Genomic DNA, 12,604 nt, shown 5'->3' with positions numbered 1-12,604 from the left:
TGATTTTGCTCAATTCACAAAAACTGACTTTTTATAACTTCACATTGGAGGAGTTGAGAGTTTCTTTTAATTTTTAGCTATAACAAACAGCGAGCAAACCTTTTATGTTTTGGGGGAAATCCTGCTGCTGTTCACCAGGCAGAGCAAATAATTTGTCTGTTTATTACTTGATACAATCATTAATTCCGCTGGTATTTTATAAGCATCTAACACATATCAGGCACTAAGTCCTTCAGTAGGAGGAACTGAAAGATGACTAGCTGACAGTGCCAGCTTGCAGGAAGCTCATGGTCTAGTCCAATGAGACAGATCTATAAACTGATCAATGTTCTAAAAATATCACTTAAAAAAAGCACCAAAGTAGAAGTCTGCATGAAACGCAATTGGGGACAAAGGAGGGAGTCATTGTTTGGGGCAGGATCAGGAAAGATGTCATAGAAGGGATCTTTAAGATGAGTCTTACACACCAGGTGGATATTTTGTTAGGTGACTGGGGAACTGGGAGGTGGACGTCCAGACAGATGAATGCACAGGGAAAGCAGAGCTATAAGGCAAGGAAAGGCAAGAACGGGGCTGTGCTGGTGCAGGGAGGCATTGGCAGAGCCAGATCACCATCATAAGGAACTTGGCTGTATCTCAGAGGCAGGAGCGCCATTGCATGGGTTCAAGAGAACATGTATTTCAGAAAGTTCACTCTATCAGCAATGCACAGCATGGATTTGAGGGACGCCAGAGGGGAGGCAGGGAGGCCAGTTGGGAGGCTGCTGAAGTGTCCAGACTAGACATACTGAAGGTCTGTTCTGAAGCCCTGCTGGCCAGGATAAAAGCATGAGGGAGGATACAAGAGACTTGAGGAGAGAAGCTCTCCAGGACTTGGTGACCAGTAGGAATGTGAGTGTAGGAGGGGGAGGTATTGGAAAGTTCATTCTTTATCATTCTGGTGAGGATGATTCAGTTCCTCTGGGCAGGGGGCTTGCTAACTCATTTGACCTGCAGAGGTTTTGTTGGTTGGTTTTTTGGTTTTTGTCTCGCTTTGCTCTGCTCTTAATAATGATCACCATATAGCTTAAGAATAAAAAAAGAAACTCCATACTTTATTACTTTGGCTACAAGTCATTTCCTCTGGGTCTAATTTATTAGGCAAAACTTTACCAGGAAATTGATTTCCAAGGAAGTGAAATCGTTCTTATGTGGAGTAAGGATGAGGGTGAAGATGTGGCCTGTGGGGTGAACTGTGAAGTCTTCAGGTCTCTGGGGGTAACTGGGTGCAGACTTGATTTCATGGGTTCTCCCCTCACCGCATCACCCCTCATCCTCATTTTGCTTTGCCTCTGTTTCCCTAGGCCCTGTTTGTCATCGTTGGCCTCTTGACAGGCTGCTATTTTTGCTGCTGCCTGTGCTGCTGCTGCAACTGCTGCTGTGGGCATTGCCGGCCCAAGTCATCAGTGCCAGAAGAGGATTTCTACGTGTCCCCAGAGGATCTGGAGGCACAGATCAAATCCGACATGGAAAAAGGTGGGGTACAATGAGAGCAGAGGTAGTGAGTGTCCATTCATAGGCCTGAGCAAGCACCAGGTCCCACAGAGACAGCTATCACTATAGTAGGAGAGCTCCCACAACCAAATGGTTGGAACCTCACAGACTGTCAGCTTTGGTACAGCTTCTGAGGAGAATGAAAAGACCGATACCTTTACCAGGCATAGAGAAAAGCAGTTCCTGATGCCATTAGAAAGAAAAATCATGAAATATGCTGATGATGAAACAAAGGAAATACAATTCAGGTCTCATTACAAGAGAGTGAGCACTGGATTCAGGGAGGATTGGATGAAAATGCTCAGGGCAGGAGAACCAAGGTAGAAATTTTTTGCAGAAAAAGCATTTCAGCCGGTTCCTTTAGGATCCTCTTTGGAATAGAAGGAAGTGGGCATCAAAAAAAGTCACCAACCCTTGACTTTGCTTCTTTTTAATGACTTGATTATGAATTTGGGTGAACTAGGAGAGAGAAGTCCTTCTTTACCTGAAATGTAGCTTCTTTCAGGAGTAGCCTCAAACCAGCATCAAGTATGGGACTATTTGCTTTGCTAACCCACCTCCGTATGTCCATGTGTATGCATGACTGTGATGTAGTACTTGATTCTTCAAGTTCATTCTATCCAGAAATGAAAAAAATTTAAAAGTTTAAAGAAAGATGAGAGCTCACGGATTCGCAGCACCAGGAATACTTTATGGCCTCTGGGCAATGCCTTTGTTTAACGAAGCTGGGGTCAGACCTGCCATTGTCCCTCTCCACCTTACAGCCAAGATCCTCCTGTCATTCTCTCCCATTGTTCTCTCTCATAGTTATCCTGGAGTACAGACTTCATCACTGAATCCTCAAAAAAACCTAGACAGCCAAATAAAAGAATTACTTGATAATTCAGACAGTGGCCCATTTTTATCAGAACCGCTAAAATTAGGAACAGTTTACTTTTCTGGACTATATTGTACTCTGATTCTTTTGATCAAACTGAAACGGAAATTCCAGGTCATCTAGCATCAGAGACCAGTTAAAGGCTTCCACACACGTTTTATTCCCTATGAAATGCAGTGCTAAGTAATATCCAGGTATTAACCATCCTGACTCTAGCTCAGAGGAAGGGGTCTTCAATCATGTGAATTGTGCAGACTCCTAGACTCTTTCAGGATTGGGAGCTCAGAGAGGACAGAAGGGGCTTTCTTGAAACCTGGGACCTCTTGCTGTGGGGACCTATAGGTGGCCAGTCCAGCAAACAGAGGTGGTGTTCTGACCATTTTTTTATTACTGACCTTGACGCCAAATTGTGGGCCCATGGTGAAGCCGAATTATAACTCTCCTTTCCTTTATTTGAGATATAAAAGGACAAATTAATCTTTTAATGCGGGCATATACACCAAGAAGACCAAGCAAGCAGGATTACATGTAAATGGGTTAAGGAGTAATGTATGCATGGAATATCTGTTTCTTCAGGAAAAGGTCCACGACGTTGACACAGCTTGCCTAAGAATGACAATCCTAGGGTCTGAATCCCATCTGCTCTTGTGAAGGAGAGAAACTGTTACAAGATTATGTCAGGGATTGCTAGCCCCATAGACCACAGGATCTCCCATAACATCCATCAACCCAGCCCAGTACTCAGTCACTGACAGAGGACCAGAAGAGACAGCAAGATAGGGGAGTATCTTCAACATCCTCCACTGGGTCAACCTAACTGAACTTTTCCTTTACAGTGGGAAAACCAAACCTAGGTGAATTGAACTTAGATATCCCCAATCCAGTGTTTCACACTTCTCTGAACAACCTCAGTCTTTCCTGTTTAAAATGAGATAAAAACTCCACCAGGTCATTTCAGTAGACCTTCTTTGTGGAAGATTTCTTTTTTGGAACAGAAATCCATACTAGGTGCCAGATTCTACCCAGATTTCCTCCCTGCTGGGTGATTGGTGATGAACCTACATGTCTCTCACTGTGCTCAGCTCGGACACCCCAGAGCTACCAATTCCATCACAGAGGTCAGATCTTGGACAAAGTAAACCACGATTCTGTTTGACTATGTTATTAAGAATTCTTAACCAAAAGGAAAAGCTTTATCTTATTTCTAAATATTTAACAGCTCATATGCAGGGATCCAGATTTTGTGGGACTTGAAGTTTACACAATTTGGGCAAACCTCTTTAAGAAAAAGAACACAAAATTAAATCTGAAAGTGAATATATATGTAGAACGAGAAAAAGAAATCACAACAAATTGCAAGGCTTAAATACTTAAGGATACCATAAATGTCACAAAATCTAGAAAAATAGCAATTGTTTAATTAACTCTCTGGTACACCTCTGCAATATGCTTCCCCTGAGGTTTTGCAGCTACACATCCATTGATTGCTTCTTCATATTAATAGAGCAATAATTTTGTAGTATTTTCTTTTTATTTTCTTTTTCTTGAGATGAAGTCTCTGTGTCGCCCAGGCTGGAGTGCAGTAGAAGATCTCGGCTCACTGCAACCTCTGCCTCCCGGGTTCAAGCATTTCTCCTGCCTCAGCCTCCTGAGTAGATGGGACTACAGGCATGTGCCACCACACCTGGCTAATTTTTTGTGTTTTTGGTAGAGATGGGGTTTCACCGTGTTAGCCAGAATGGTCTTGATCTCCTGACCTCGTGATCCTCCTGCCTTGGCCTCCCAAAGTGTTGGGATTACAGGCGTGAGTCACCACGCCTGGCCATTTTGTAATATTTTCTATGAAAAAAAAATAGAAAAATCTGCCTTTCCTCTAGCATGTTTGATCAAAAAGTTTTATTACTGGTAAATTAGAAAAGTTTATTTCAGCTTTATGACTCATTATTGATAATGTTGTCTACATTTTTAGGGATTGTTGTCAAATTCAGGAAAACACCTATATAATTTATTTCATATAGAAGATATAAGATTTGGAGGAATTTTCCACAGAACACCTTTGATTTTGTACATTTCAAACCTTGTTGTCCTTACTCCATCTAATACTCCCAGCATCAGAGCCCAATGGACACATTCACATTGTGTAACATCACCTCTGGTTTAGATTTTCATGTCCCCTCAGCAAGTGAATTGGCACAGTGAGCTGTAGGAGTCTACCTAAAGCCATTTCTGCACTCGTAGGGCTAACAGTAATTAACTACACACAGAGCTGCTGCAAACCACAAAAACATATCCCACTAAATTCAACTGAAACCTAACCCTAACTCTTTATCCCCTTAATCAAATCCCCAAAATGTCTACAGTTCCTCTGTTGCCATTCATCAGACAGAGAAATGTGACAGAAGGGAAGTCAAAGTGGAAAGAGATGTTTTTGTTGATTGTGGCCAAAATATCTTTCTTTTGCAAATTACAAAAAACATGAATACATCGTTAGGGCCCCAATAGGCCCTTGGAAGGCTGTGCACAGGTGAGGATCCTTGAGCTTAAGTTTTATTAACTGTGCAGTAAATCCAGCACTGTTCTTGGATCTACCCTTTCCTTTTAAGGAACTGTGCCTTATTTGCAGTTAGTTGTATTAGCTACATTCACGTTTGTACTCCACTAACCCAGAGTTCAGGCTGGTTAAGAATGAAAATCAGACTTCATCTGAAGACTAAGCTTTCTGGACTGTGGTCCATTAAATGGACTGCACTTGCATCCGCTCTGCAAAAGAAGGGAACCCACTTAAGGTTCTTTAAGAAAATACACTTGAAAGAGTCTACTAGCCACTTAAAAATCAAGTGACTCAAGATAAAGAATAAACAGCATTCATCAAGGTTTGAATCCATTAGAAGGCACTGGTATGACATTAGGGCTTTAAGAATCTTGTTTTAGTGATTCTAAAACTTAATTTAAAAATGGCAAACTTTTTCTTACTTGGGGAATCCTTCATTCTTAGGTAGGATTTAATCATAAAATCTTAGGATTTTAGACTTGGGAGGAATCTGAGGAATCAACCCTCACCTCTGCATGGCTTTTCCAGCCAGCTGCTCATTTGAAAGCTGCCTGTGGTTTAGGACTTTGTTTATAAGTAAGAGATGCCCATAAAAATTCAACCACCAAGGAGGGCGTCAAGTCCACATTAACTCTACAGTCCACCCTCAGGCACCATTCAAGGGTACCAAAACACAATTACATTTACACAATTTTTGTGTAAATTTTTTTTGTTTTACAAAAGTGTGGTATCCACATATTATTACGCCCTTTTCCTGCTTCTTTGCAGAGGAAAATTTTGATGAAATCATATTTATCAGTTCTTTTTAAATTGATTGTGCTTTATTTTGGTGTTATGTCGAGAACTCAGACTACCTTTATGTCATAAAGACTTTCTCCAATGTTTTCTAAAAGTTTTTGAGTTTTATGTTTAACATTTAGATCTATGACCCATTTTGAGTTAATTTTCATATAAGGTGTGAGGTTTAGGTCCAGACTCTTTTTTTTTTCTTGAATATGGAATCTAATTTTTCTAAGACCATTTGCTGAAAATGGTCTATGTATCCTCTACATGGCTTCTACTATGTATCCTTTGTTCATTGAATTGTCTTTCCCTCTTTGCCAAAAATCAGTTGGCCAGGGTTGGGCAGGGTGGCTCACATCTGTAATTCCAGCACTTTGGGAGGCTGAGGCTGGCGGATCGCTTGAGGCCAGGAGTTCAAGACCAGTCTGGCCAACACAGTGAAACCCTGTCTCTACTAAAAATACAATGATTAGCCGAGCATGGTGGCAGGTGCCTGTAATCCCAGCTAATCAGGAGGCTGAGGCACAAGAATTGCTTGAATCTGGGAGGCAGAGGTTTCAGTGAGCAGAGATTGAGCCACTGCACTCCAGCCTGGGTGACAGAGCAAGACTCTGTCTCAAAAAAAAAAAAAAAAAAAAAAAAAAAAAAAAAAAAAAAAAAAAAAGGTCATATTTCTATGGACCTATTCCTGTATTCTCTAGTCCGTCCCATTGATCTATGTGTAGGAATCTACCTAAAGTCATTTCTACACTCGTAGGGCTAACAATAATTAACTACACACAGAGTTGCTGCAAACCACAAAAACATATCCCACTAAATTCAACTGAAACCTATCCCTAACTCTTTATCCCCTTAATCAAATCCCCAAAATGTCTACAGTTCTTCTGTTGCCACTCATCAGACAGAGAAATGTGACCTCATCAATTCCACACTGTCTTGCTGTCTTGCAGCTTTAAAGTAAGCCTTAAAATCAGGTAGTGTGATTCTTCCAACTTTATTTTTTTTTTCAAAATTGTTTTGGCTCTTCTAGTATCTTTGCTTTGCATATAAATTTTAGAATCAAGTTGTCTATATCTACGGAAAAATCCTGCTGGGATTTTTATTGAAATTGCATTAAATTTGTAGATCAGCTTGGAAAGAATTGACATCTTTACTATGTTGAATATTCCAATCTATCACACAGTATGTATCTCTACTTACCCAGGTCTCATTTGATTTCTTTCATGAACATTTTGTAGCTTTCAGCATACAAAGCTAGTATGTCTTGTTAAATGAGTACCTAAGTATTTCATTTTGGAGAGAGCTATTGTAAGTGGCGTTGGTTTTAATTTTGTTTGCAGTTGTTCATTGCAAGTATTTACAATTTCTTTCTGTGTTGCCTTTGTATCCCATGTCTTTGCTAAACTCATTTAACAGTTTGGATTTTTGTGAGTGTGTAAATTCCTTGGGATTTTCTATGCAGACAATTATATCATCTACAAATAGAAACAGTTTGATTTCTTCCATTCGCATCCTTATTCCATTTGTTTCTTTTTCTTGCCTTGTTGTACTAAGATTTCTACCACTTTGTTTGCTGCTGTGCTGTTATTGTCTTAAAATTCTTAATTTTTGAATAAGGTACCTCACATTTTCATTTTGAACTGGGTTTGGCAAGTTATATAGCCACTACTGAGGATATTTCCTCGTGTGGACTATAAATCGGGATTTCAAGTTTGATGACTTTTGCCAACAGAATTTTTCTTCGAAGGAACTATTAGCTAACTTTACATTTACATTTTAAAATCTACATTATATAAGGATGTTTAAAAGAACAGAGGAGCCAATCCTCACTGGCAAGGAAAAAGACAAAATGCCTCCAGAGCATAATACTCTGGTTTTAGGGAAGAAGAAAACAAATTAAGATGAGACAAGGTGGGATGGGGAAGACTAAGTGGAGCCAGTGCTTTATATTAATTACCCATCTAAATGCTATGTTACAGATTATTATACTGTACTTGGAGATTTGACCAGCATATGAAGATTACCACAGGAAATTAATTTTTCATACACGAGCACTGATTTTAAGGAAATATGGTTAGCAGTTCTTTCTTCTATTATTCTCCCCATCTTTTATCCAGAAATGTCAAGATGCAAAGTAGAGTAAAACTACTATGGGGCAATCTTTACTCCGGAATAAAAGTAATAGCTACTTAACACTTTGTCTTCTTATATCTTACTGTATGAACAAATAAGAGAAAGGAACAGGGGTTAACTAGGGAAATACATTTATGATTTGAATTCAGTTACTGTAGCAGTCTGTTTTCACACTATTATAAAGATACAATCAGAGAATGGGTAATTTATAAGCAAAAGAGGTTTAATTGACTCACAGTTCTACATGGCTGAGGAGGCCTTAGGAAACTTACAATCATGGCAGAAAGTGAAGGAGAAGCAAGCACCTTCTTCACAAGGCAGCAGGTGAGAGAGAGAGAGTGAGCAAAGGGTAAGTGCCACACTTTTAAACCTTCAGATCTCATGAGAATTCACTCACTATCATGAGAACAGGATGAGGGACACCAGCCCCATAATCCAGTCACCTCCCACCAGGTCCCTCCCTTGACACATGCAAGTTAAAATTTGAGATAAAATTTGATAGGGACATAGAGCCAAACCATATCATTCTGCCCCTGCCCCCTCCAAAATCTCATGTCCTTTTCACATTTCAAAACAAATCATCCTTTCCCAACAGTCCCCCAAAGTCTTAACTCATTCCAGCATTAACTCAAAAGTCCAAGTCCAAAGTCTCATCTGAGACAAGGCAAGTCCCTTCTACCTATGAGCCTGTAAAAGCAAAAGCAAGTTAGTTACTTCCAAGATACAATGGAGGTACAGGCATTGGGTAAATGTTCCCAATCCAAATAGGAGAAACTGGTCAAAACAAAGGGACCACAGGCCCCAGACAAGTCTGAACCCTGGCTGGGCAGTCATTAAATCTTAAAGCTCCAAAATCTCCTTTGATTTTATGTCTCATATCCAGGGCATGGTGATGCAAGAGGTGGGCTCCCACAGCCTTGGGCAGCTCTGTCCCTGTGGCTTTGCAGGGCTCTGCAGGGTACAGCCCTTGCAGCTGCTTTTCCTAGCTGGCATTGAGTACCTGTGGCTTTTCCAGGCTCTTGGTGCAAGCTATTGATGGGTCTACCTTTCTGGGGTCTGGAGGATGGTGGCCTTCTTCTCACTGCTCCACTAGGCAGTGCCCCAGTGGGGACTGTATGTGGGGGCTCCAAACCCATATTTCCCTTCTGCATTGCCCTAGCAGAGGCTCTCCATGAGGGCTTTACCCCTGCAGCAGACTTCTGCCTTGACATCCAGGCATTTCCATACATCCTCTGAAATCTAGGCAGAGGATCTCAAAGTTCAACTCTTGTGTTCTGCACACCAGCAGGCCCAATACCACGTAGAAGCCACCAAGGTTTGAGGCACCTCTGAAGAGTACCTTGGCCCCTTTCAGCCTCATCTGGAGCTGGAGTGGCTGGGATGCAGGGCACCAAGTCTTGAAGCTGCATAGAGCAGTGGGGCCCTAGACCTGGCCCAAGGAGCCATTTTTTTTTCTCCTAGGCCTCCAGGCTTGTGATTGGAGGGCCTTCTCTGAAGGTCTGTACATGCCCTGGAGACAGTTTCCCCATGATCTTGGCTATTAACATTCAGTTTCTCGTTACTTACGTAAATTTCTGCAGCAGGCTTGAATTCCTCCCCAGAAAATGGATTTTTTTTTTCTATCATATAGTCAGGCTGCAAATCTTCCAAACCTTATGCTCTGCTTGCCTTTTAAACATAAATTCCATAAATTCAAACCATCTCTTTGTGAACACGTATAACTGGCTTTCAGAATCAGCCAGATCACCTCTTGAATGCTTTGCTGCTTAGACATTTCTTCCACCAGATACCCTAAATCATCTCTCTCAAGTTCAAAGTTCCACAGATCTCTAGGACAGGGGCAAAATGCTGTCAGTCTCTTTGCTAAAGCATAGCATGAGTGACCTTTGCTTCAGTTCCCAACAAGTTCCTCATCTCTGTCTGAGATGACCTCAGCCTGGACTTCATTGTCCATATCACTATCAGCATTTTGGTCAAAGCCATTCAACAAGTATCTAGAAAGTTCCAAACTTTCCCACATCTTCCTGTCTTCTTCTGAGCCCTCCAAACTGTTCCAACCTCTGCCTGTTACCCAATCCCAAAGTCGCTTCCATATTTTCAGGTTGTCTTTATAGCAGTACCCCACTCTGCCTGTACCAACTTTCTGTATTAGTCTGTTATAAAAATACCACTCTGCTATAAAAATACCACCTGAGACCGGGTAATTTATAAACAAAAGAGGTTTAATGGACCTCGCAGTTCTGCATGGCTGGGGAGGCCTCAGGAAATTTATAATCATGGAGGAAGGTGAAGGAGAAGCAAACACCTTCTTCATAAGGTGACAGGAGAGAGAGGAGTGAGTGAAAGGGAAGTGTCACACTTTTAACCCAATCAGATCTTGTGAGAACTCACTATCATGAGAACAGCTTGGGGGAAACCGTCTCCATGATCCAGTCACCTCCCTTGACACATAAGGATTCCTACTCAAAATGAGATTTGTGTGGTAACACAGAGCCAAACCATATCAGTGACCAAACACTACAAATTTCACTTTTAAGTACATGTTATAGGACATTATAACTATTTCTTAATTTATGAAAATCCAAATTTGAAATATCAACTCCTTTCTTAATTGTTGACTTATAAAAACTATTAGAAATATTTCTCACCTGCCTTAAGAGAGTTTTAACAATTCTAATTATGTATCCAAGACTTTGTCTTGTGTATTTGTTATTGTGTGCATATTCAAACATGCCTACTCCTTGACTCTAGCTGAAGTCTAAGATACCTTTTGATGATATAAAATTGTACCAAACTCTGTTCAATAGTGGTGTTACAGTGTGGGATTTGGTAGCAAAGGGGATAGATTTGTTTGGGTTTTTATGGCCCTTTAAACTATATCAGAAAGTATAATCCAGCTTCTACCTTTAAGAAATAAATGGGGGAAAGTTCAAACAGTGGCATCTTCAGTATTCACTGGCAACTACAGAACTTATAAGTGGATTCCTATGTCTTTCTTAAAATAGAAATATACTCCCAATATACTCCCAAAATGAGACCCCAGGAACACAGAGGCATTCTGTTGTTCTTATGAATCAATCAAGATCAAATGGAAGATAGATAGTGTCTTGGGGGAACCCTTCCCCAGTTTTGTTGTCTTTGAAAATTTGAAACCTTAAAGGTAAAAGGTAATAGGTACCAACTTATTTCCCTTACTTTCATATGCTCACAAATTAGGAGTTCTACTTTGTGAAATTTTGGGTGGTATGTTTAAAAAAAGCTCACTTAGACCCTATACTCCTTTAACAGCTGAAAGCCACAATGAAATAGAATTCCACTATGAGGGCCTTACAGACCATCTTGAGAGAGAGCCTTATTTCGTGGGACAATGTATCTGTATGTAGTATATGTGCTTGCATGCGTGTGTGTGTGTGTGTGTGTGTGTGTGTGTGTGTGTGTGACAGAGAGAGAGAGAGAGAGAGAGAAGGTATGGAGCAAGAGCCCAAATTGGAACCAGTTACCTCTGAACACCCTGACAAAGCAAACCCACAATATAAGAGCTAAATTCAGTTTGATTTTTCCAAGCTGAAGGCAGTAGAATGACCTCCAACCAAAATTTCCAGCTAAACCCTAAAAAAACAAAACAAAACAAAAACCCTAAACAAAACAAAACAAAAAACTGTGGAGTCATGATTGCCCCAATTTTTTTTAAAGGAGGGAGAATAAAAGAAAAAGAGTTTTATACTATTGACCTTGGATCTAAAAATGTGAGATTCAGTTCATAGAAAAATCTGTTGACTGCTTAACTGTTCTTGCCACTCACCTGGATAAAACCCAAATACATTCACAACCACAAAACCACTGAGATGAAGAGGCCATATGGCTTGTAATTAGACTCTCACTCTTGGCCAAGATATTGAGACATTTATTACATTTGCTATTTAGTATTCATCACATCTTACTGCCCAGGGAAAAGGCACCAAGGAAGAGATTAAATTCATCCTTCCCCTTTTTGCCACTCCCCACATATCATGCTTCTTCCTACCCCTTTCCCTCAATCAAAAGGAATCAATTTCTAGAAATAATGCATGGAAAACAATGCTTGCAAGTCAAGAGTGCTGTGCTTCTTCTTTATACGGAAGCAGCAAGAAAGTACCATCAAGGTCTTAGGCCAGAGCAGTAGGACAGGTTTGTCAGCTCTGAATGCTCCCCCAAAAAGCAGCTCAAAGTGAACCCAAGATTTCTTTGATTTTTGGCCATTAAGGTTCAGTGAGCAAACTTACTGGTCAGGTTTATTGAGATAGTCTTCGGACAGCAAACATTTACTGATCACTTAGTATTTGCCTGATGCTATACCAGGGGCTAGAGAAAGTAAAGACATAGTTCCTGGTACTTTGGACCTTACAAACTAGCAAGGGAAATGGGGAGACAAATATTAAATAAATAATCACACAAAGAACTAGTTAATTTACAGGTACATAAGCCTGCCAAAGAAGAAGTACAGGGGCTGTGAAAGTGAGCACTTGGGGCCTCACCTGCATGCAGGTTGAGGACACTTTCCCAGGAAGTGACATTTAAAGCAGAAGACTTTAAGAAGGAGGAGGAGTTGAGGGGTAGGGGACTCTGGGGATGGTGCACTGTAGAAGGGACCAATCTTAGTACAAGCAAAGAACTATCACAGCCTCTCCCCATATTCTTAGGGATAAGATGGTGAATAGTGCTTTGCATGCCAGGCAAGGCAGGTAGAG

At 40.7% G+C, this 12,604-nt stretch overlaps 2 protein-coding genes across 3 annotated transcripts in view; both read left to right on the top strand.

Annotated features, from left to right (window-relative positions):
- The window catches only part of VXN (vexin), a 965,102-nt gene that overhangs the window by 519,929 nt on the left and 432,569 nt on the right, over window positions 1-12,604 (top strand). The gene's annotated exons all lie outside the window — the stretch shown is intronic.
- Window positions 1-12,604, top strand: part of DNAJC5B (DnaJ heat shock protein family (Hsp40) member C5 beta) — an 81,372-nt gene that overhangs the window by 59,821 nt on the left and 8,947 nt on the right. Inside the window, exons 5-6 of one of the 2 annotated variants that reach the window (XM_050802080.1) lie at window positions 1,344-1,515; window positions 7,724-7,809. In XM_050802080.1, coding sequence (XP_050658037.1) covers window positions 1,344-1,515; window positions 7,724-7,761 — 210 coding nt within the window. In that variant the 3' untranslated portion in view covers window positions 7,762-7,809. Of the gene's footprint in view, window positions 1-1,343; window positions 1,516-7,723; window positions 7,810-12,604 lie in introns of those variants that run through there. The other variant, XM_050802079.1, reaches the window with a different exon arrangement.

Source organism: Macaca thibetana, chromosome 8 (genome assembly GCF_024542745.1).
Source record: "Macaca thibetana thibetana isolate TM-01 chromosome 8, ASM2454274v1, whole genome shotgun sequence".
Lineage (NCBI taxonomy): Eukaryota > Metazoa > Chordata > Mammalia > Primates > Cercopithecidae > Macaca > Macaca thibetana.
This window is presented reverse-complemented; position numbering and strand designations above follow the sequence as displayed.